Genomic DNA, 22,896 nt, shown 5'->3' with positions numbered 1-22,896 from the left:
TACCGTTAGCTTCCAGTCCCACTTCTTCCCTCCGCTTCCTTTGCAAGCAGTGACCGAGGTTTCACTTCTCTGCTCCTTACCCCAGAGCCGGCGCACGCTCTTTCACGTTAATGAGCGAGCTTTCACTAATTAAGTACCCTTTCCAAACCTGGGTGCCGCAGAGCCACCCTGCCCATCGGCCTTGAATGACGCTGGATCGTTTGAGGACATGCTTTTATTTTAGTCTGATGATAATGATTTCCCCCCCCCCCAAAATCTTCCTTCCCCATCAAAAAGGGGGAGGCCGTTGTTTATCTCGCAGAAGCTAAAAAAAAAAAACATCCTCTGAGGCACTTAAAGTATTTAGCATGGGTTTTGTTATTATTATTATTTTTTTTGGACAGGAAGTTTCTTTGGTCTCTCAGAAGTTTTTACGGTAACTTTTCTTTGGTTAAAAATATTAGGAACATAATTTGAGAAAAATGCCGTTTCCCATGCGTTTGAACTTCTGTAAGCCTTTCCTGTGTTCTCCTATTCAAAGGGAAAACAATAATTATATCATTAAAAATGGGAATTCAGCCACCAAACACCTTTTTAAGACGGAGGCACGTCAGGATATTTTACCCCGTCTGAGCCAACTTGAGCCAGGATTTTTGTTGTAAGCTGTTTGTAGTCGAATGCTTACACAGGGAAGAGTGATGCTAATTGACTTGTTAGGTTAACGGGTCTTTTTTTAGGGTTTGTAATAATTTGCCAGAGAGGAACATTTTGAAGCGAGTAGTGGCAGGACATCCTCACTGAATCATGTTGAAGTGCTTACTTGAACTTAAAAAAAAGCAGAGCCCGGCGAAGCAGCTCCTGCCAGCAAGGCTTTGGTATTTTTCTCAGGGAAAAATAGTGCAAAAATGTCGTTGTCTGTGCAGTGTTCCTTTCTGCACGTCATTAATCCTCCCTGTCTCCTATCCATCTTCTCCCCCCCCACCCCCCAGAAGTGACCGCGATGGTGATACCTACCAGATGGTATAGCATTGGAGATGTTTGAAAAAGTGGGCACTTATAGATGTTCTGAACTTCAGTGTTGCGTAGAAATACAGATATTTGTGTACTGGGAGGTGCTGTGAAAAACAGGGACACCAGGACATGTGTTTTGTAATTTAGTGAGCAGTTCCAGTATATATATATATATATATATACACACACCGACAAATACGGGGTTTATCTGATTATTATTCGACCTTATGTAAGTTTTGATGGTGCCCGTTTTTTTACCATACATTAATATTCTGATATTGTGCACTTTTTCATACCTGAAGCATCTGAGCGTATGTATTTAGCTTGCATTTTTGAGTGGAATAGGGAGGGAGGGAGGGAGAGAGGGATTTTGTGATAAATGGGAAAGATGTTGTAGATCAGCTGAACTCTCTGATGATGTGGCGAGCCTGTTTTCAGCAGCGCTGTAAAAATCCCGCAGACAATGAGTGCCTCGCTATATGCAGCAATCCCCGAAAATCCAGCTGCTGTCCATGGGCCAAATTCTTCCCTCGTTAACACCCAGGAGGCCCCCGCTGACTTCAGAGGATTTATCCTGGGCTAAACTGAGGGCTGGTTTAATTCCGTACCAAATCTTCTGTCCTGGAAAATGACGCTCCCCATGTGCTTCCGATAATATTCACGTTAAGCCAGACTGGCTCCATGTTTTCGTACAAGCTGAATAACTACAGTTGCTCTAAGCTTGCTTCATTTTCTTGATTGCAAAGTCTTTTAAATATCACCGCACCGCGTTACGGCACGCAAAGACGTGGGAGCGCTGTCAAGCTCCAAGGCTCTGGATTTTCCCGATGTTTGACATGCCTGCAGATCATTCTGGGGTGAATTTTCCCAGTGTTGGGCTTGTATGGGGTTCACCTTCTTGGTTCCCTGTGGTTCCTTTCCAACACGGTGCTGTTAAAATCGGGGGGTGCACAGCAATCTCAGGGGGCTGTCGGTGCTGAAGTTGGGGTGGATCCCGGTATCCTCGGAGCATCCCCAGAGCATCCCTGGAGCAGTGGCTGGAGTGTGGCTGCCTGGCGCGGGGATAGTCCTGGCTGGGAGCCACACAGAGCAGCTTCAGCCACCGCCAGTGTTGGAGCTCGTACCGCAATATCGGGGCATTGCAAAAACCCCTAAAACCCCCAAAGCCAACTCTTTTTGTGGGCGCGGGAGAACTTTCCAACCCTAAAACTGGGCTTTGACAGAAATCCCTCCCGCAGCTCGGCCTCCTCTTCCCCGGCCACCCTCCCCAAACGCCAGCCCTTCTGGGCAGTGAGAAAACCAGCGGCTTTCTTAGTTTTTCTGGGGGTTTTGGGGCCCTTGGAGGGTGGGAGCCATGGCACGTCCCCCCCCTTCCCCAGTCACCACGAGGACTTTCCCCTTTTTGTGTTTGTTCCTCACCAGGACATATTTATAGGAGTATTACCTGTATTTAAGCATGTGTTTTTAAACACTATAATCATCTGGCTCGGTTTCAGCCTGTAAATGAAAGCTATATTCTGAAAGATTAATAACAAAGCAGGGAGAACGTCCTTAGCGCTGCCTGCGAGCGAGCACAAAGGAGCCGGATGGTGCTTTGCTGGGGAGCGGCTCTGGGCTGGGGGGTCGGTAGGGAATTAGCGTCCCGAAAAGTCCGGGAGCTGTGTGGGACAGCCAGTTTTATATGTGTGCACGCGTTCGGGTGTGTATGCACCCCTACGTATGCATTACACAGCAAATATAAGTATATACGACAGCACATTTTGCTGATTTTTGCAGCGGTGACAGCACCAGGATTTTCCCGGGAACTGTAGGAAAGGAGGAATTTCCGGCTCCAAGGAGTCAAGTGTAAACTGTTCAGCAGAAAATCATAAATTGAGCAAAGTCTGTATTTTACAAAACTCCTTAGTGGAGGAGAAAGTCCCGTCTTCTCTTGGAAATTTTTGTGTCTTGGACTCGGTGAGGCGCTTTTTTATCCATTTTTCCCATCCACTAGGAAATGAAATATTTTCGTTATAGTAAAGCTCTAGAAAAAAGCAAAACCCCTGCAATTGCTGGTGAAATCGCTCACTGTAAATGTGAAAGATGGGGATCGTTAATGCAAACAAGTAACTAACCTTTAGTGTTAATCAAGCAGTATAATAATCGGAGTCATCATGCCTAAGGGTGACTGAAGGGATGGGAAGGAGCAAGCAAACACCAGGAGTAAAAGGGGGGAAAATTAGGGAAGAAATACAAACGATTTTTGCTCCTGCTCACCTGGAATAGGTGAGGAAAATGAGCAGAGGAACAAATTTGACGTCCTTGGAAGCAGTAAAGGAACTTTGGAAGTTGCTGATATTACAGGCGGCGCTCAAAAAGCACGACAGGGGAAAAATGACTCCAGAAAGGTTTAAACTTGAAGAGCAATTTTAAATTATGCAGAGGAAGAGAGAGTGAAAAAATAAAAAAATACCCCCCCCCCCCGACCTAGAGAACTAATACTCATGACATTAATGCACAAGGGTTGGTTGAAGATGAAAAATTATTTGATAACACCTGCAAGCATTTTTTAATGGGAAAGGTCAAAGTCAAAAGGAAGCTGCTGAGCGCTGTGCGCAGCTATCTGAAGGGGCTGCCCTAGAAGGCAGAAGAACTGAAACAAAAGGTTATTTGCCATCAGATGGAGAAAATAAAATAAACATATTAAAATTTCCCTCGCTTCATACACGGGAGCGTTCTTGGGGAGGAAAAAAAAAAAATCTCTGTGAAAAATGAAATCTCTGGGAGAGAAGTTCCTTTGTTCTCCAAAAGTCGCAATTTTTCTGCAAATACTTGTAAGAATTCTGGGTGGTTCAGTAAAAAAGGAAAACACTACCTTCGCTTGAAAACACACTCGGCAAGACCCAGGGAAATTGTTTCCCCGTGTTTGCCGTCAATGGGTTGCAATTTACACTTGGCATTAGCGAGAAATACTGGACGTAAATGACACACAGAAGATTTTACAGAGAGCTGCCAAATTTCCAAAAGCCAAAGAAAAGAGTATTTGTAGGAATTGGACAGATTATGAACAGATGCCCCGATAGTCACATGATAAGTGGAAATTTAGTTTCATAATTTGATTAAAAGCAGAGGATTGAAATCACAGAAGGAAATAACCAAGAAATGATTCAGATGTGTACGCGGCATGACTTAGTTAACTTGACTTAAGTGAAAATTCATAAACTGAGGATAAAGCGTGTAAGAGCGGCTGAAATTTGGATGATGAGATATAATCCTGTATCCTGCGATTTTACTGAAGGAGAGGAAAACAGGACAGTTGCGGTTAGAAATTTGTTGTTGTTTTTTTGTTTTTTTTTTTTTTAAAAGAAAATTACCTCCTATTCATCTGTTTCAGCAGAAATTAGATGCAGTTTCAACAAATTCAAGTTGCTTCGTTTGCAAATTTGCGATGGGATGGATGTTGCAGGGTCAAAGGGGGATGGTGCGAGAGCAGGAGGAGAAGGGCAGGAATTTGGCAGGAGAAGGTCGGTGGCTGCTGCCGGAGCCCTTGCTGCGAGCCAGCGTCTGGGGGCCAGCAGCCCAAACTCCCGGTCGCGGCACACCTTCCTTTCTGCTCTTTTTTTTTCGGGAAAACCCCCATAGTTCAGCCCCGCGATGGGCAGGTCGGGGGCTGTGGGACCACCGCCTCCCTCGCCTAGTTTGCCGGCCCACGGAGACATCGGTGCCGGAGCAGACGGAACAACGTGGCGCTCGCAGGGAGCGAGCCAAGAAGGCCTAAACACAAATAAAGACAGCAAACGAGCTTTGAGCTTTAAAAGTATAAAGCGTTTTAATTTAAGAAATGCAGCAACATGGTGCAAAATAGCAGGACTCTGGGTTTTAGGGAAAGCGTGTGAATCCTCATCATACATGGGAAATCTAGTGCAAAGAAGGACTTGCTTTTCAAATGATAAATGTATCATTTTGCATTGTTTTATATCTGTTTTACATTGCTTATCAGGCAAGCTAGCTGATGAAGTTGTAGAAAATATGTAGACGTGCCCATGTTCATACCGGCCTCTGGGTGTGCGAATGCCGAGGGGGTTGCCCAGAGCCCTGCTGCGTCTTTCCATCCGGAGGGTGGATGTCCCATCCAAAGGATGGATAGCCCATCCGGAGGGTGGATGTGCTGTCCAGAGGATGGAGGTACTGTCCGGAGGGCGGATGTCCCATCCGCGGTGTGGATGTCCCCTCTCCGCAGGCACGCGGACGCCGGCCGTGCCGCTGCCCCGGCTGGGAGAGGGCTGGGAGAAGCCGGGGTGCCGCGCGGCGCTTCTCCTCCCGTCGTGCCCCCGCCATGCTTTGCGGCGGCTTCGGGTGCAGGGAACATATGTCCCACCGTCACTATACATGAGGCAGGTCGGGAGCGGGACTGCAGCTGTGCGCCCAGGAACGCTGCGGCGCGAGCGCGACCCACAAACGCTTGGCAATCGTTCAGAAAAGGAGCTTAATCTGGGCTCATCTAAACCCCTTTTTCTCTTTGCCTGCAACATCCCCGTGATGTCGCGTTGGATACCGGATTGCGGCGTAGCGTGAAGATGTCAAAAAAATAAAATATCCGGGTTGTCAGCATAAAAAAAAGGCCTTTTCTGAGGTATTTTTTCCCCGATCAGTGTTTTCAGAGGCTTTCAGATTACAGGCTTCAAGGCCGTTTTCCTTTAATCTGAATTAACGTTCTATTAGTAAAATGCAGCACTTGGTCATACTCTAATCTCACCTGTTTCAGTAATAAAAAGGAAAAAATATCTTTTTATAAATATATTTCCTACCTATTAGGTCTGAAACAAATATCTAAGTGAAATTCACATGATTTTCATTTGAAAGGCAAAACTCCGGGATTGCAATAGAAACAACATTTGTTTTTTCCGGGAGGGGTAATATCAATTCCATATGGACATTACTTTGTCATCGCACGTGCGTATTTTCTCCCTCCCCAGCTTTAATTCTTTGTCTGCTTATTCAGATTTTGGAGGCAGGATTCACTAGTCGGTGGCTTCTTTTGCAAATCGCTCGAAAGCAGACAGGATTGTGGGCAGCAACGAGAAAAGCAAAACCATTGCAATCGCTAAGAAATCCGGCCGCGTGGCTCGGTGTGAAAACGGGTTCTGCTACGTTGCTTTTTTTTTTTTTTTCTTCCTTCTGGGATTGTTTTTAGCTCAAACTCTAAATGTTCAACTGGCAAATTCAATATATTATTAGCTTTGTCGTGAAATGCAGCGCATGGCTGTGTGAGTACAGTATATGCTGCCGTGCAAGAACGTGCCTGCGGGATTTATAGGGATGACTTCAGAGACGTGCGTTGCGTCCTGCCCTGCCTGCTCCCTGCCTGCTCTCTGCCTGCTCTCCCTGCCTGCTCCCTGCCTGCGCTCTGCCTGCTCTCTTCCTGCTCTCTGCCTGCTCTCTCTGCCTGCTCTCTGCCTGCTCTCTGCCTGCTCTCCCTGCCTGCTCCCTGCCTGCTCCCTGCCTGCTCTGCCTGCTCCCTGCCTGCTCCCTGCCTGCTCTCTGCCTGCTCTCTGCCTGCTCTCCCTGCCTGCTCTCCCTGCCTGCTCTCTGCCTGCTCTGCCTGCTCCCTGCCTCCTGCCCTGCCTGCTGCCCTCCCCGCTCCCTGCCTGCACCTGCCTGCACCCTGCCTCCTGCCCTGCCTGCTGTCTGCCTGCTCTCCCTGCCCGCTCCCTGCCTGCTGCCCTGCCTGCTCCCTGCCTGCACCTCAAAGAGCCCGATGCACACCACAGACAGGCGCACCCACGGCTGGAGAGGGGTTTGACAAACGTAACACTTGGCTCTTAAGCTCATCATTTCTTAGTGGTAAATATTAACTCTGATGCCTAATAATTCACTGGGTTCCTAAGATCCGATTTGGAGCGCGTGCGAGCTGTGTAATCGATGGCGTTGTGGTTTGTAAACGTTTTATCTCTCTCTTTGTTGCAGGCCATTAGCGGTGTGACATGTAGGCTGAACAGTAATAAATGCCCATTGTTCCTTTTACAAGCATCTCCGAATAACTACATATATATTTTTATCTCAGTTTTCCTCCCCAGAGCGCTGGGTGAGGTCCCCTTACCGCACAAACCCACCTCTTTTTTACCTCGGGAGAACACCTCTGTCCCGTAGCAGACAAAGCAGGGGGCTTTTCTCCGCTTTGGGTTATCTGTTTGGGGTTTTTTTCCTTGAAGAGAGTGAAGAAAAGAGTCTGTGACAGTTGCGTGAAAATCTTTGAGCTCAGTTTTTCCCCCCAAAATTAATCTTTGTTGGAGGAAAAGCTGTTGGTGAAATAGGACTCGGGTTGGATTTGTTGATGGGAGCCGCATGGCAGTAGCGAGGAGGGCACTTTGCAGACAAGGCTGGGGTCGGCGGGTGCCCCGGCCGTGGGGTGGGAGCCCAGGGGTGCCAAGCCTGGGCACCCAGTGGCCCCCCGGGCACAGAGCCTCGGGCACGGGGTGCCCAACGCCTCCCAGAGCCCCGCGGTACCTGGTGGGGCCGGGGGAACGAAGGGGCGTCAGAACGTGCAACTGGTGGCCAGAAGCGCTCGGTGGCGAGCGGAACAAAAGCCTTGGAGACGGGCGCGTGTGTTTCCTTCTGATGTAACAAGACAAGTTTGGGATTTATTTTTTTTTTTTTTTTTCTGTAGAAACCTCTGCATCTTTTTATAGAGAAAAATGTTTGGATGAAAAAACAAAAACAACATAGGGTATGTGTATGTTTTCTGCTCCTAAAGTGAATCTTGTTTAATCTAAAATAGTTTGCAAACGCTGTCTTATATACGTTTGTGGGGTTTGGTTGGTTTTTTTTTTTTGAAGTCAAATGAAATGTAGTAGGCTGGGTATAGGAATTTATACAGCTGATGGCTCTAAGTCTTTCAGACTACCCGACATATGGATAAACCAGGCACAGATTTAGCAGGTCTGTCTTTATGTTAAAACGTATACGTGAGAAAAATATATGACTGAAGAGAATTTCTGTGGTTAGCGCTGTTTCATTCTGAAATGTTCCAAGACCTTCAAAAGAAAAATCCATTTTATTCGCAGCGGGGTATTCGCGATGAATCGATAACCCTTTTTTTCCGCGAGTTTTTTCCATCTATTTCTCTGCCATTATGCAATAGGCTTGCAACCATTTTTGCCGGTGCAGGTGTTGTTTATTAAAAGGAGCATAGTCATTGCAGGTGTATATTAGACATTAGCTGAACGTAAAGATATTAGCAAAAAGCGCTTTCTGACTGGCATTTTTAGCTCTTTCCGTCTCGGAGCGGTGGGGAGAGGCAGATGCTGGGCTGAGCACCAAGAAGGGGGTTCGGCCCCAATCCATCCCAGCCCGTTTGTCCGTCCCTCCTCCGCCATTCTCATTTAGCCTCGCCGGGAACAAAAAAAAAAAAAAAAAAAAAAAAAGAGGAATATAGTTTTCTAGAATCAAAAGTTATCTTGAAATGTTTTTAGAAGGTATAGTCAAGGAGTAAGGATGTTTTAATTTCTGATTTTCCAGCTCATGGCTCATATTTGACCAACTGCTTTCAGCAGAAGACATGCCACTTTGTTGAGCTATTTAGGAATCAAAAAGACTGTCTTAATTTAAAACAAGGAGCCTTTGTTTTAGTTGGTGACTGCCTTGTGAAATTTTTCAGTTCTCAGCGGGTTAACCAGGGAACAGGGGCAGAGTCATAATTGGCCTATTTAGAGTATTTTGCATGTGAATAGTGTGTTAGTGAAGCATTACTAAGTCTGTTGTGAGTGACATGGTGATTAGAATTTAGATTAGGGAAAACACATTCTGTACTTTATCAAGTACAGTAATTAGTTCAGTCAGTAAAAGTTGATTACAAGTAACGATAAAGTTAGATTTTTGGTACTTAATTTTAAAATTTCTTTATTAAATGGTAAATTTGTTCTTAATATAAATGGTGGTATCTACACCTGTTTTATTGCATATCAGAATAATTAAAAGAACAATGTGTTCAATGCAGAGTATAATCAGGGGATTTATATATTATGGGTAAGTTTCAACGTAGTTTATAGCAAATAGAACATTACTCAGGAAATTGTTCTTCTGTCATAGTCTCTTAAAGATTGATAATTTTTCTTACGGCACGGGTCAGACCATGTTTTCTGCTGTTTCACGGAAAGCACAGTCCTTTCCTAGCGGAGAAAATGTTGGGTTTACTGGGAGGCACCGTGTTAGTTAATGGTACGGGCATAAAATGGATATATCGAAAGTCCTTTGCTGCTGCTACTGCTGCTGCTATACAATAGCGTTAATTGTTTTTGGGTTTCCGAGGTGCTTTTTTTTTTCCCCGATGGCATTGCACAACATATTAATGACGTGTAATTTTATTTTCACGTTTTAATCACGTATTAGGTACAGCCCGCTGTACGGATTTTTATAGTGCGAGATCCGATATATTTGATTCACAGCTATGAATTTTTCCTTGCACGGGGCTAGACAATGAAGCTGTTTCATGCACACCGAACCAAGTGCTCTATCGACGGCAGCAATTTGGAATATTTTTTTAAAAAAAGTTTTATTGTTGTTAAATCCGTGCACTTAACTAGTTTGCGGTGAAGAAAGTAAATTCCCTTCAAATATATTGACAGAGCTCCAAAAGTTTTAAAAACACTGATTGCGTTTGAATGAACAGGCAATACGTCTCTTTTAAATGTAATTGTATTTTAAATTAATTAGTTTGTGTTTTCCCAGTAAAAATGCTCAACTGGAAATTTTTGTAATGTCTCCTTTAAAATTTTGGCAGGTTCTCGTTTCGGCGGCTGGCGAAGGTTTCTTTACCCTGTTGTTATTTTTAGGAATGAGAAACAGCTAATGATGAGGAAAGTCGGGTTTAACATGCACGCGCACACACGTCTATATTTTTAATCTTTTAGCAAAGTCTCCTCGGAGGTGAGATGGATATTGGCAACCCAGGAGCGCTCTCCCCCACTAAGCCTGGCTCCCAGTACTATCAGTATTCTAGCAATAACCCCCGCCGGAGGCCTCTCCACAGCACCTCTATGGGTGAGTGACTTTGTCTTCAACCTTTTTTTTTTTTTTTCCCCCCATTGCACCAAATAATTGCAGTTTGGGCCTGTTTAGCAATACTTTGAAATAAATACAATAAGTGGCCGAGCGTACGCCGCCAGGACTCTCGGAGGGGTTTATTGAACGGTAGCTGATTGCTCCTCTCGCTCCTCTTTGTTGAGCAGGCGAGGAGCCTTAAAATACCGCTTTTTCAAAGCAAATCCGTGTCACGCGAAAAGAAAGGCCCTAACACTCCAGATGAAAATATGAACAATTTTCCGGCGTTTTACTGTCGGGTTTAAGAGCGGTGGCATGTGCTCGGTGTTCCCAAAAGTGCTGGAAGGCTGGCGCGAGGCAGCGGGCAGGGCGATGTAGAAAATCTCAGGGAAAAAGAAAAAAAAAATGGGGGGGTGGGGGGGTGGGGGTGGAAAGCCTGTCTTATGAAGACACCGTTTTGTCTTTTTTCAGAAGTACAAACAAAGAAAGTTCGAAAAGTTCCTCCAGGTTTGCCATCTTCAGTAAGTACCGCTCGTCTGCTCCTTGCTTGCGGTCGCGGCGGCTTTGTTCGGTTGCAGGCAGATAGAGAGGAGCCCGCGCCCGGGCTCGCTGCGGGCTGAGGACGAGGTAAGGGGAGGTAAAAAACCTCGTCCCTTGTCCCCACTTCTAGTGATTAATTGCCCGCCGGGGACGAGCGTGTGTTGCTCATGTGGCTTTTGGGCGGCGGATGCTGCAGAGCGGGCGGCGGTACCTGCGCGGGGCGAGCATCCCTTCCACGTGCCGCTCTTCTGTGTCGGGCTGATGGGGATTTATGGATTTGCGTGTTCGGAGAGAGAGGATTTCTGAGGGATATCCCCGGGTCTCAGCCCGGGATACGGGGCAAACATCTTCGTTTCGCCGGGAGGTCTCTGCGCTGCGGTACCTGCGGCAGAAGCTGGGCTGAGCCCAGGTGCCAACCGCTGGGACACAGCTGGTGCCCGGGCACCGGGGGCCGGGCGTCACCCAGCGCCTCCCCCGCGGCTCTGAAAGCATCCCTGACGCCTCTTTGTGAGGAGGGTTACGGATGCCATCCAGCTACACGTTTTTCAGTGTTTATCATCAAATCTTCGCGTCCCGCAGTCACAAGTTGGTGTTTCCCTTTGGTTCGGTGAAGTCCTTTGTTTCCGCATCCAAATAATTATTCTCTTGGTTTTCGTTGTCTCATCATTTGGTAAAAATCTTCGTGTTTTTTTCCTGAAAAAGCTGTACCAAGGTGCATTACAGCTTTTAAATCCATTAAAATATATAGAAAACAGCGGTTTTAAAAGAAATTACGCGACACTAAAGTAAATACAGCATAAAGAATAGTATGGCTAAAGAGTACATTTTATTCTAGTATTTTTATTCTAATTTTTTCTCCGCCCTGACTTCAGAAATACATATTTTCATATCAATATCTGCAAAGAGAAAATAAACCACTGAAGAGGGGAGAGCTTCCCTTTCATACCTGGTAACTCGATGTGGTTTATCTCTAAATCTGGTTATTAGGAGGAGCTGAGCGGCAATCAATCTGGCGCGAGATGTAACAAATTGGCATGTTAATCTCAGATGGGCTTTATGTTTTTACCATAAATCTACGTAAATTTGCAAACTTGCATACTTTTAAAGCTTCAGTTATTGTAGTGACTGTGCTAAGCAGTAGTTTTGTTGCCGGTCACTTTATAAATAATAAAATTTTAATCTGAAAGAGAAAACCACATGAACATCCTGATTTAATCGCACGGATTATTGTCGTCTTTATAATATTAAACAAATACAAACATAAATCTTTTTTCTAAGTTGTTGAAATAGGGAAATTCTCCAATGCAAGTTTCCAGCAAAGTAATAATACTATTATTTTTTTTTTAATTAAAAGTAAATTCCCACAGGTGTATTTTAAATTTATTTCACTATGTGTTTTTTGGTGTTGGTTTTTATTGGACTCCTTTACAGCAATAGCTAATATCCTCCCCAAAGGTTTTTATGAGTGCTGTTATGCTTGAAGTTAGAGGTGGATTTAATTGCCATGAAACTTTAGCTTTTAATAGTTTTTCTGACAGCTTCCCATGACGTCTCCCTCCCAGTTCTGTCCAGCCGGAGGCGCGGGATGCTCCTGGCACCAGCCGGCAGCCAGTTTGTCCACAGGGATTGTGCTGGGACTCTCTTTAGGGGACTCTCTTTTTTCCGGGGGGGGGTGGGGTGGGGTGGGAAATAACCCACCCCAAACCCGCATTTTTTGCTGATTTACACTATTGCTCTGCGGGCAGGTGACCATCTCAGGGCCTTCGCGGGGCTATTTTTGCCTCCGTGTTACAGCAGGTCCCCTCGGTAGAACGGTACCCGCCGTCTGCGTGGGCAGCGGCTGGGTTGGAAGTGGCAGCAGGCAGGGATTTAGAACTGCCGCAAAAGTTTTTTTGGGGCTTGCTTCTTGCTCCGAAAGAATGAAAGGCAATTTATGTTTGTCGCAGATTAGTCTCAAATGTGTGCTTCCTTTAGTTTTTCCTGAATGCGGTTGTTGTACAGAATGGAAATACTTCTACAGCTCAATACTCTCAACTATTTTAATGGTATTTTTATTTTCAAGTCAAATTATCTCAAAGTAGAACCTGCGCTTTAAATGCGTCAAATCATTTTAATGAACTGTACAACTTATTAGAAAATAAAATATAAAAAGGTATTCCTGAATATTTTAATCACCCATAGCCCTTTCTTCCAAGAATAAGTAAATTAAAAGACAAGTCCGGTAGCGGGAATAGAAGACTAATACGGTTCTGAAGGAAATACAGCCTTTTTAAAGTGACTACACAGATAGGTCTTTGCCTGCTGTTGTCTTCCTGTGTCACGGATCATAGATTCCATTTGAAATGATGCCGCTTTAGGAGAGGCACCTGCGTGTCTTGAACGGAGCAAATCTCTTCTAAGAGCTCGGGTGATACGTAGGTTGTGTCACACTGAACTGCCAGGATTTATGATGCTGAATGAAGTATGTTCATTTATAAATTGACTAACTACATTATAAATACTTAGTTGGTAGGGTGGAAATATTGCTGTATTTCTCTTAAAATATGTATATTAACCTGTTCTCGATGTGATTTATGCAGTGGATATGGAGATTAATGCAGCAGTGTTTGTGAAAGCAGTTATTGTTGATTAATTCATAAGTAGCCTTATAAAAATTGCAATGATAAATGGTAATAAATACGTTGTATCAGCTCCCCTTTATTATAAGAAATGGCTAAGAGTTTGGAAAACAAAGTAAATTAAAGTATGGAAACAATCAGAGTTTAAAAAATAATGAAGATTTGAACTAAATTTGGTGTGGGGAAGGGGGAGCTCCTCTGTGGAGCTTCTCCCATCTGAGGTTTCAGGAGAATTCACTAATTCCAGGTGTCGTGACCTAGAGGTGAGATCCATCCTTGCGGGCAGCGGGGTGGGGGGCCGGGTCCCCCCAACTCTACCCGCTCCTTGGGCACACATGGCCTCACCATGTCCTGGGCTCCTCTCCGTGGTATGATGCAGCCTAAGGTACTTCCTTGGACTTACAGACTCCATGTATAATCTCTTTGGGGAAACGGGTTTTACTGGGACCATTCCATACTGGAGTTTTCTGCCTTCAGTCGAGCTCTGCTCCCACTGGAGTGGTGCAATGAGGGGCAGCGTATTTTGGACTGAGCCAGCTGAAGATGAGACGTGGGCATGACTATATTGGGAAAAATGGGGTTTTTCTGTTAAAACTTGTTTTCCTTGTGGAATACCCACCCTCATACTGAGCTATGACATGGTGACGTTTCGTCCCCAGGCTGGTGCATCGTGCAATCCCGGTGGCTTCTCTGTGCGATCACCTCCTCACCCTTAACTTCATCCTAAGGCTTTGCTGTTCTTTTAATCTTTAACCTGAAGCCTTCACCCCTTTTGGCTGCTGACGGTTTAATGACGTCTGGCCTTTTACATAAAGTGTTTGCCAAGTGATGCGACATTTTCTGCCTTTCTTACGTTGACCAGTTAGAGTCAGGAATGAGCAAGCGGTGCTGGTATGTATGGTTGGAAGCGGCTGTGAAGGAATGGGGTTTGGAATGGGAAGCCTTTGGTGAAAAAGGGAGCAAAGAGGGAAGGGCTTAGGTCGTAGAGATCATGTTTGAGTGGTGTTTTGCCAGGAACTTATGTCATCTTGACTTCAGCAAGTCCACCACAGTGGCACTGCGGCGGGGAAGTGTAGATGTCCAACAGGTAGGACCTGTAATATGAAGCAATATATATTGAGGACAAAAAGAAAGCTCAGAAATTAAGCCTTCGTGGAGAGCTTAGGATGCCAGTCAGCTGGGTCCGTGGTCCGAGTGCATCTTTGGCTTTCTTGGGGCAGGATTGCATCCTTCAGCAGCTGGAGGGGTTACCGAGAAGGAGCTCAAGTGGTGACGTTGCCTTTGAGCCCCCTGCGTGCCCACGGCAGGCTTTCCGCCTCTGAGGATGCAGATGGGTGCGTGAGCCCAGCCAGGGCTGTCTGCAGGCTTTCTGCATCTCAAGTTGCTCTTCTTTGCGGCCCAGCTTTCCAGGAGCGTGCCTGGATCTCATAAATTGCTCAACTCTTGCATTTCCTCCATCATCAGTGTTTTTTCTTTCAGTAGGATTGTCATCTAGTAAACATGCTATCAAGTGCAGCTGTTATGGCACAGTATGTTCCATTTTCCTTCTCCGTGGACACTCTTTCCTTTATGATTGCACGGAGGCCTCCTGCTCCCTTAGCACCATAGGAAGAGTAGATGGTTGCAGTTGTTTGATCCCAGTTTATGGAAAACCCGGGAGCTGTAACCCAAAGCGAAACCCCACATCCTGGAGAAGTTGAGCTCCTGGATTGTCCCCCATCCTGGTGCTGGAGGGTGTCAGCAGCACCCACGGCTCAGCAGCTGCCTGAGAACAGCCCCCTCACCTCTGCCTCGTCTACCACTGGAGCATCTAAAGGAGCTCAGTGATGGAACTGCACGCTCTGGAGGGGAGTCGCAGTCATAAACGCCAGGTTTTGCTGTCACAGCTCCATCGCCGCCACAGAGCAGAGCTAACGCAGGGCTGGGTTTGGGGGGCTTCAGGGTGTGGGGTCCTGTCAGCATCTAGTGAAACAGGAGGACGGTGGTGGAGTTATTCCAGCTTGCTGATAGTAAAGCCTGAGAGGGTGATGACATGGTTCTTGTTCCACAACTGTACATCCAGCTGTTTTGAGCTGTGTTTCCTGACCCCTGCTTGCCGACCACCATAGGGCAGCAGCAAGGGTGGGTGATGTCCAGCGGGTCCAGGCTTCCCCAGAGGATGGCTTTCCTGGAGTTCCACTGCTGCGACCCCACAGAGGTGTTTCACCCCCTGCTTGTTTCCTCATGTCTCCTTGAGAAGAGGTGGAGTGTCCCTGAGCATCCCCCATCCCGGGACTGGATACAGCGAAACGTAGAAAGCGCAAAAGCCATGCCCATAAAAGCAGTGGTGGCCCAGCCCTGGTGTGACACAAACCGTGGCTTCAGCCAGCGACCATGGTCACCTCTTTCTGGTTTCCAAGGTTAATTTACTCTTAGTAGAACCAACCGCTTTAAAATAAGTAAAGGCTTAAAAGCAGAAGAAAGAGGAGCTGCTGGCTCCTCACTTTGAACCATCTCCTTGGAAGCTGCATCTGTAGGAGCCCTTGGGGAAGTTGGGCGACCTCCTGCTTGGGAAGGGGGCTTGGGGCTCAGCTCCCGCCTCTGCCAGGGGCTTCGTCTCTGCCCGCGGCATGCACTCCGCTCTTCCTTCGTCAAATAGATGCGAGTGGGCTCGGGGTGGAGGAAGAGGGTCTGTCAGTAGGAGCTGCACTGCACCAAGGAGCGGGATTGCAACCACGGCCTGGACGGTTGTCACACGTCATTTGGAATTTAGATAATGAGAGAGTTCTTGTGGGAAAGATTTTGCAGCCAGAATAAAAAGTGGGAGAAGTCAAATGTCATCTCAGTTGTGTTAAAGAGAAGAGAGGAACTGAAACATTAATTGATTTTGTTGAGGGATCAGCAGGTAAAATCTCCCGAGCCTCAGTTTTAATGGCAAGAGCCTCTTTTTTTCATCTTAATTTAAGGTGTCCCCTCTTAGGCTGGAGCCATCTATCCGCACTCGCGGCTGTGCGTACGTACCGTTGCACCAGCTCTGACCTTGCTCGCCAGACAGATAAGGAAGTGTATGACTCAGTTGTACATCCTAAGGAAACACCTGCTTGGTTCCAAAAATCAAGAAAAGAGAAATACTACTGAGATGCCACCTGGAGTTTTTCCACAGCTTTATTCTCATTTCCACGGGAGAAGCCTTGATAGTTTTGCTGGGAGGTGAGGAAGCACTGCTTGTGCTTTTTGTGCAGGCTTTGCAGACTTCCTACCTCAAGTGAAAAAACATTTGTATTTCCCTTCAAACAGTTGACTTCAGTGGGAGTTTTCCAAAACAAATACAGTGTCCCCGTCTCTCCGTGTGACACCCGTCAGATCAGAACATCGGCCGGTCCTGGGATGATGATGTTGTCGCTGTTGCCAGCATCTTTGGAGATGGTTCTCCACGCTGGACCTGTTGGGTGCTTTGGAGCTTCCTGGGGTTCAGCGGTGGGTTGTGGGTTGTCCCTCAGTGGAGACATGCAGGAGCACTCCCGCTGCCAAACTGGGGCAGTGGTATGGTGCCTGCTTGGGGGGCGGAACCTGCTCTGGGTGTCTTTTGAGGACGAGTGATGTGGGTTGGAGCCTCCTTGGGACCTTCCTGGAGAGAGGCACCCAAGTGGGGTAGGATGGGGGGAAAAGCTTGGAGGCATCTCACTGGGACCTGGCTAACGATTGCATCAAGTGAGAGGGAGCGAGGTAGGAGCTGGATTAAGGAGGGGATAACAGGATTATAATTTTATTATAATATTTTAATAGAATTCATTGACTTCTGAGGTCTGAGAGCCCACGGAGGTGAGGCTGGACCTGTGTGATGCACCGCAGCACACTTGCCCGAGGCTACTTGGCTTTCCCCTGCCTCGCAGCAGCCGTACGTTCTCCCCAGTCCAATCCAGGACTGCCCAGGTCCCCGCCGGCGACCGGGCTCTCGGCTCCCCGCGTTATCGGGCTGACAAGGTCCTCTTCATCCGGTGGCCCCAGGGCAAGCAGCCTGGCTCGCATCCCTCCTCGCCCTTCTGGCCAGCCATGTAACTCCTACTGCATTAGCATTCGGGGGTTTTTCCATAATAAAATTAGAACCTTATTAAACTCCACACAGGTTTTTTTTTTTTTTTTTTCCAGTTATAACCAAGCTCTGCTTTTTTGCTTTAAAATAAATAAATAAAATTGGAAATGCAGCTTTAGCATATATGAAATGAAATCGAACCAAGGAAATGCTAAAATCTACTGTACACCGGTGAGGCTGATGGGTTAAAAGTCCGATCTGAAATTAAGAGGTCGTTTTGCAGAAAAAATGTTTTCAAATAGATCAAAAGGCAGAGATTAAAATGTCTTAATTTTTAGTTTTTAGTGAATTTTACGGGATATTTTCAACATGAAAAATCGGTTGGAAAGCGATGGTCCGATACGTGTATTCTTCTTTGGCCTTACTTTATATTTAAAGGTAAAACCTTCACCGCAAAAATTCACGCCCTTCTGAATGTTCAACTATTTGGGACTCAAAAAAAAAAAAAAAAAAAAAAGATCCAGGGCTGAAGAGTTGTGGCCCATTCTTAGCAGCTGGTGGGAGAGGTGTGGGATCAGCGGGGTTTTTTGTTTAGCTTGGGCAGAGACTCCCTCTTCAGAGTGCTGCAGGTAGTGCACGGCGCGCCGCCGGCCCCGGCCTGCAGCTCTGGGCCACCAAAGCCACAGGATTTCCAAGTGCCCGCAAAAAAGGGCAAAAGGAGAGGCGGTAGATACTCGCCGGCCTCTCTAAGGCAGTTCTTTTCAAATGGCTTTTGAGGCAGAGCGGTGTTTAGCTCTCCGCCGCGGCTGGGATGGTGCCCGAGGAGCGGAGAGAGTTTGGTTTGGTTTTTGGGCTGAAACCTGCCCTGCCTGCCTAAGCCCGGCGCCTTTTATCCCCCCTAAACCCGACACGCGTTTTTGATTTAAACTTTTCGTCGACCTGTATATTGAGACATAGCGAGCATCAGCGTTGTACGGTTCCCCATAGAACAAAAGAAAATCCCGTGCTGGGCGACCCGGCGGCTGGCGGAGCCCTGGGGAGCGGGGGAGCTGCCCCTCTGCTCCCTTCAGCCAGGATCCCTCACAAAATAGGGTTTATTCAGGAAATAAGTGTAAAAATGCACGGCGATTTCACATCCAGCCTTCAACCGTTTCCAATTCTTTTTTTCATTTGGGAATTAAAGGCTGAGTTTCACAAGTGTAAAACTCGGCACTTACATTTTTCTGTTTGAACTTGAGGAGGATTGTTAGGAAAAGGCATTTAAAGGTTAAAAAAAAAAAATAATTCTGTGCAGTAATTCGATTTTGTAGCTTTTCTTTAAATGTTATCTGTAGATTGTATTCAGTACAAGCGGTGCAGCGCCTTCAGATCTCTGATTAGCACAGTTCAGCATTTAAGATACAAGCATGTAAATCCTATCTTGTACCAGGCCTTTCCGACGTGGTTTTAGGAAAGGGTGGCTTCTGGGGCTGGGGATTTATTTACTTCCTCTCCTTCGCTTCAAGTTTTTCTTCCGTTTCCGAACGGATTGGACGCGGGGTCGGGGTGGGGAGAGCGCTGCAGTGTGCGGAGGACATTAATGAAGAAGTTTATCTGTGGAAGTTAAAGACACTCTGGCAAGATTGATACGCTTGCACTCTGACTGCACCACATTTGTTAACAGAGTCTCTGCCTTTTATCAGAGGAACATTAATTTTTGCTCTGAAGTTGTTGGTTTGGGGTTTTTTTGCCTTTACACTGAAGCGGTAAATGAGCAAAAAAAAATCAGCATAGCGAAAATATAGGGGGAAAAAAAAAAATTGCATAAAGAGCTCCAATAACTATTAACGTTGTTAAATGCATAGCAAAGCTCCCCTGACAGTTTCTTGGCACAAAACCTCGGAGGCCGACAATGGCTGGTTGTTTTTTTATTGTTATTTTATTTTCAATGGCATACAGCGCCTTTCGACAGGCCAAACAAGCGGTTAAAGCCAGCGCCCGGGCAGAGGGGACACCACAGCGGCCCCGGCGCGCTTTTACACCCATAAACACGTCTTGCGTTTTGCTTCCCAAAGCTTCGGCCCCACGGGCCCCTCCAGGAGAAGGGGACGGGTTGTCCTGGACCCCCCCCACCTCCCCGGGCTTCTGCTGGGCCATGGTCACCCGCTCTTCTGATGGAAATCCTGAGAAACTCCTGAGGAATACCCTTGTCTCGGCTCCTGGGAGAGCTCCTTCCAGCCGTGCCGCTGCTCGGCGATCTTCCATGCTCACGTTTGTCGGCGCCGCATATTTAAGGCATGAGGATGTAATACATACGGGTTTAATCTCTGGCTCTGCCCCGGGGCGCGCAGGTGCCCGGGGTGGCTCCCGGGGCTCCGCAGCTAGCCACGGGCACAGCTCCCTCGGCACCCAGAGCCCACCCGCCGGCTTTAAGGGCCGGGATGGCTCAGGGATGGGCGTTTTACCCGTGCCGTCCTCGCTACGCCGTAAATTTAAAGGCTCAAAGGCTCCCTTATGTGCTGCTTTTTTAGCAAATAATAAGGACGTGGATGTTTTAGGTGCCTCAGAGCCCCGTGCCGTGGTAGCCATCGTGCATCGCGGGCACTGCAGTGAGACCACCAGGCAGGGAAGGGCCCGGCTCTGCTCCGGAGCGAGAGGGGCTTCGGCGAGCCGGGTATTTGGAGCTGGATTTGCATCTTACGGCCGATTTGACTAGGTTTCCAGATGAGAACATCTTTTCCCTGCCAAATGCAAGCCACAAAGTGAAGAGGCAAAGTTAAATCGCTTGGTCCCAGTCCAGCGTGGCGGAGCCTGCCCTTCCCAGCGCGGCGGGCACTGGGCTGGCACCGGCACCGGCACCGGGCAGGACCGCAGCCCTCCCTTGTTGTCATTGCCACCTGGTGGAGTACAAAGGATATTGGTTTTCAGCAAACTCGCCTTTAATTTTGGCTCTTTTATTGCAACCACACTTTGGCAATAGTGTGCGAGAGTCCTTAACCAAAAAGATCCTCTCGTTTGCTCTGCAACACCTCATTTCTCCGCTCACAGTTCATTTATGATTCTGATGAGAGTGTTTTTTCAGGAAACACACATTTCACTTTTTGACCTAGGAGCATCTGTTAGAATTTTTTTTAATACTACTTTGGCATTCTGGAAGTGTTAATGTCTTTCATATCTGTTTAATGCTATTTAGGGATATTTATGATCACCTCTTGGTTACTTGGGGTAAAGTGTGTTGCAATTTTTTTCAAACAGACAGGAAAGCATTCATATGAGGAAACAGATTGCTTTAAACATGTGCTTCCTGTGACAGTAAAAAGAACAAATTAGATTTAACACTGTGTAATGAATGCATAAATGTGTACGTTTAAGCTTTTAAAAGCCTTACATTTGGTTCTGGCCTAAACAAAAATCAAGAATCACCTATCGAGGCGCAACAAAGTAGATTTAAATATGTACAACGGAGCCTGCTTGTATTTTCAAAGCGATTTTGCTGCAGCTTTCCGTTCCAGTCTAGACTTTTCCCCCTCAAATTGGGTAAATTTGATCTTTGGCTGCTTTTTCCTGACCCTGAGAGGGCTCTGCAGCAGCGAACCGCGAGAGAAGGAAGGGCTCGTACACCCGTAGTGATTAAAATCGAAGCAGAGTTCATCGTTGCTGTAAGGAGGAATGTCGCTGGGGTGGTAGCACTACCTGTGGTCCCACCCAGCAGATGAAGCTGCTCTTGCGGGGACCCGCCTTCGGGGTCCCCCCCCCGTGTCCCATCCCTGTGGGTGGCCGGTGCCAGGCAGGACATCCCTGGGACAGACAGGGCTCGGGGCCGCACCGGGAACGGGGGTCGGGGCGAGGGACCGCGCTGTCCCAGCACGGCCACGGCACCGGGGGCCAAACCAGTCCAATGCCAGCCTCCTCCTCTGGCGAGGCCTGCAGCAGGGATGGTGGCTTTTGTACCTTAGGAGGGGGAAAAAAAAGAAATAGTGAGAGCTCACTGGCCCAGGAAACAGCCTGGAAGTACTTACTGTGCGCTGCTCCGCGCTCGACCCGCGCCTCGTGTTTTGGCGTCGCTGGCTGCTCCGGCGCAGCCTCAGCGCCGCGGCCGGAGCTCAGAATACGGCGGAACTCTCCCTGGAAATACTGCTGCAAGGAAATGCTGGCGCGTTAAACCTGTGCCTTCCTAGTTCTTTTCAAAACACAAACAATGGTATAATGTATACTTAATTGTTGTTCTTTACTTACCTACTAGGGGGTAGAAAGTACTCTGAATCATAGCTGTAGCAATTCTCCGGGCAATGTTCTAAATGTCTGCTTCTTGTTTGCATCCTTGTATTTCTTTCAAGATGCAGCTGGAAAAAAATTAAAGGCAGTTTCTGTCCGCCTTCACCCAATTAGTTCCCTCGCACCTCTTATTTTGCATCTTTCCAGAAGATTTCTGGAACATAAAACCTACTCAGGTGCAAAGGGAGTGTGGGTTTTGTGTCACTGACCGTCAAAGGGCTTCCAAGAGCAGCGGGGGGGGGGGGATCGGCTGGTGTTAAAATGGACTTGGATTCGCGTCCACAAATGCAGCAAAATGCCAGAAAGACGCCCGGGTTGTGCCCAGCCGGAATTTTTTTGCAGGCTGTGGGAGTTGGGTCTAGAATACAGTTTGTTTGATAATTAGTGCACATCTCCTAAGACTTTCAGAGATCCGTATTTAACCTTTCTGCCACCGCGTTCCAACATAAAATTAACGCGCCTTTTATCATTCTGCGGTATTTAAGTAAATATTTTTGAACCATCTCCGTGCAACAGGTTTCCAAAGATTAAAAGTATGCCGCAGGTTTCCAAAAAACTTCATTTTTTCTTATATTTTAAATGTTCTGTTTGTGCAAAATTTTGAGAATCACCATAAGGGCTTCTTTGCATTTTTAATTTAGTAACTAACATATGAATAAATTTGCATATTAATTAGTTGCAGATTAAATCATGCATACATAATTGCCTCCTTACTGTGTTTAATGTTTGTCAAAATCTCCAGCCTGGTTTGATGGATGTCGTATGAAAGATTACAATTTGATGTACCCTTGGAAGTATTTACACCAATAACGCAGGATTCTTAATAGCAGAATTCTCTAGTTATATCCAGTTTCTAATAAACATGTAAGATAGGTGCATGTCCCTTTTGACTAGATTTTTTTCCTTGCACCAAGTCATTTACTATTCATAATCATTAATGCATCTCCTAATTATACAGCATATGTCTGTTAACCACTTCATTGCCAGTCGTGGGGCTGCGGCGCCTGAGTTTTTAGCACAAACTTGTATTATTTGCGAGGCTATTCCCGGTTTGTTTTGCCTCTGCCGATAGCCATCCCTTCGGCTTTTCCTGGCGTGTGATGTTTGGAGGAAGAGTTTCAAACGCGAGGGCCATTTTCTGGGTTATTATGGAGGCTGAAGAAACGAGCTGCGCTTAATTCATGGCTGAAGGCTGCTCTGCTGTGGCTACTGCAGTAAATAACCAAGGACGTTCCAAGTGCAAAAATAATATCTACCAAAATTACCGGTGAGGCGGCACCTAAAACCAGGCGGGGGTGGCAGCCGAGGGACGGCATTGTCCCTCGCCTCGGCTCCTTGTCACCAGGGATGGCCTGGGGACTGTCGCTTCCCGTTTCCACCCGGCTTGGACGGCACCTGGAGGCCATTCCCGGCCTCCAGGAACACGTTAAACATCTGGGCTCGGATTCCGGAGAGGCGAGTTCC

At 46.9% G+C, this 22,896-nt stretch overlaps 1 protein-coding gene across 21 annotated transcripts in view; it reads left to right on the top strand.

Annotated features, from left to right (window-relative positions):
* The window catches only part of LOC128902255 (transcription factor 4-like), a 237,109-nt gene that overhangs the window by 134,487 nt on the left and 79,726 nt on the right, over positions 1–22,896 (top strand). For 15 of the 21 annotated variants that reach the window (XM_054184856.1, XM_054184858.1, XM_054184864.1 and 12 more), the window contains 3 exons: positions 7,637–7,696; positions 9,879–10,008; positions 10,480–10,529. In XM_054184856.1, the coding sequence (XP_054040831.1) occupies positions 7,637–7,696; positions 9,879–10,008; positions 10,480–10,529 (240 nt within the window). The remainder of the gene's footprint in view (positions 1–7,636; positions 7,697–9,878; positions 10,009–10,479; positions 10,530–22,896) is intronic. The other 6 variants (XM_054184865.1, XM_054184860.1, XM_054184862.1 and 3 more) reach the window with 2 other exon arrangements.

This window comes from Rissa tridactyla, chromosome Z, assembly GCF_028500815.1.
Source record: "Rissa tridactyla isolate bRisTri1 chromosome Z, bRisTri1.patW.cur.20221130, whole genome shotgun sequence".
Taxonomy (NCBI): domain Eukaryota; kingdom Metazoa; phylum Chordata; class Aves; order Charadriiformes; family Laridae; genus Rissa; species Rissa tridactyla.
Note: the sequence above shows the minus strand (reverse complement) of the source record. Positions and strands in the feature narration are given on the sequence as shown.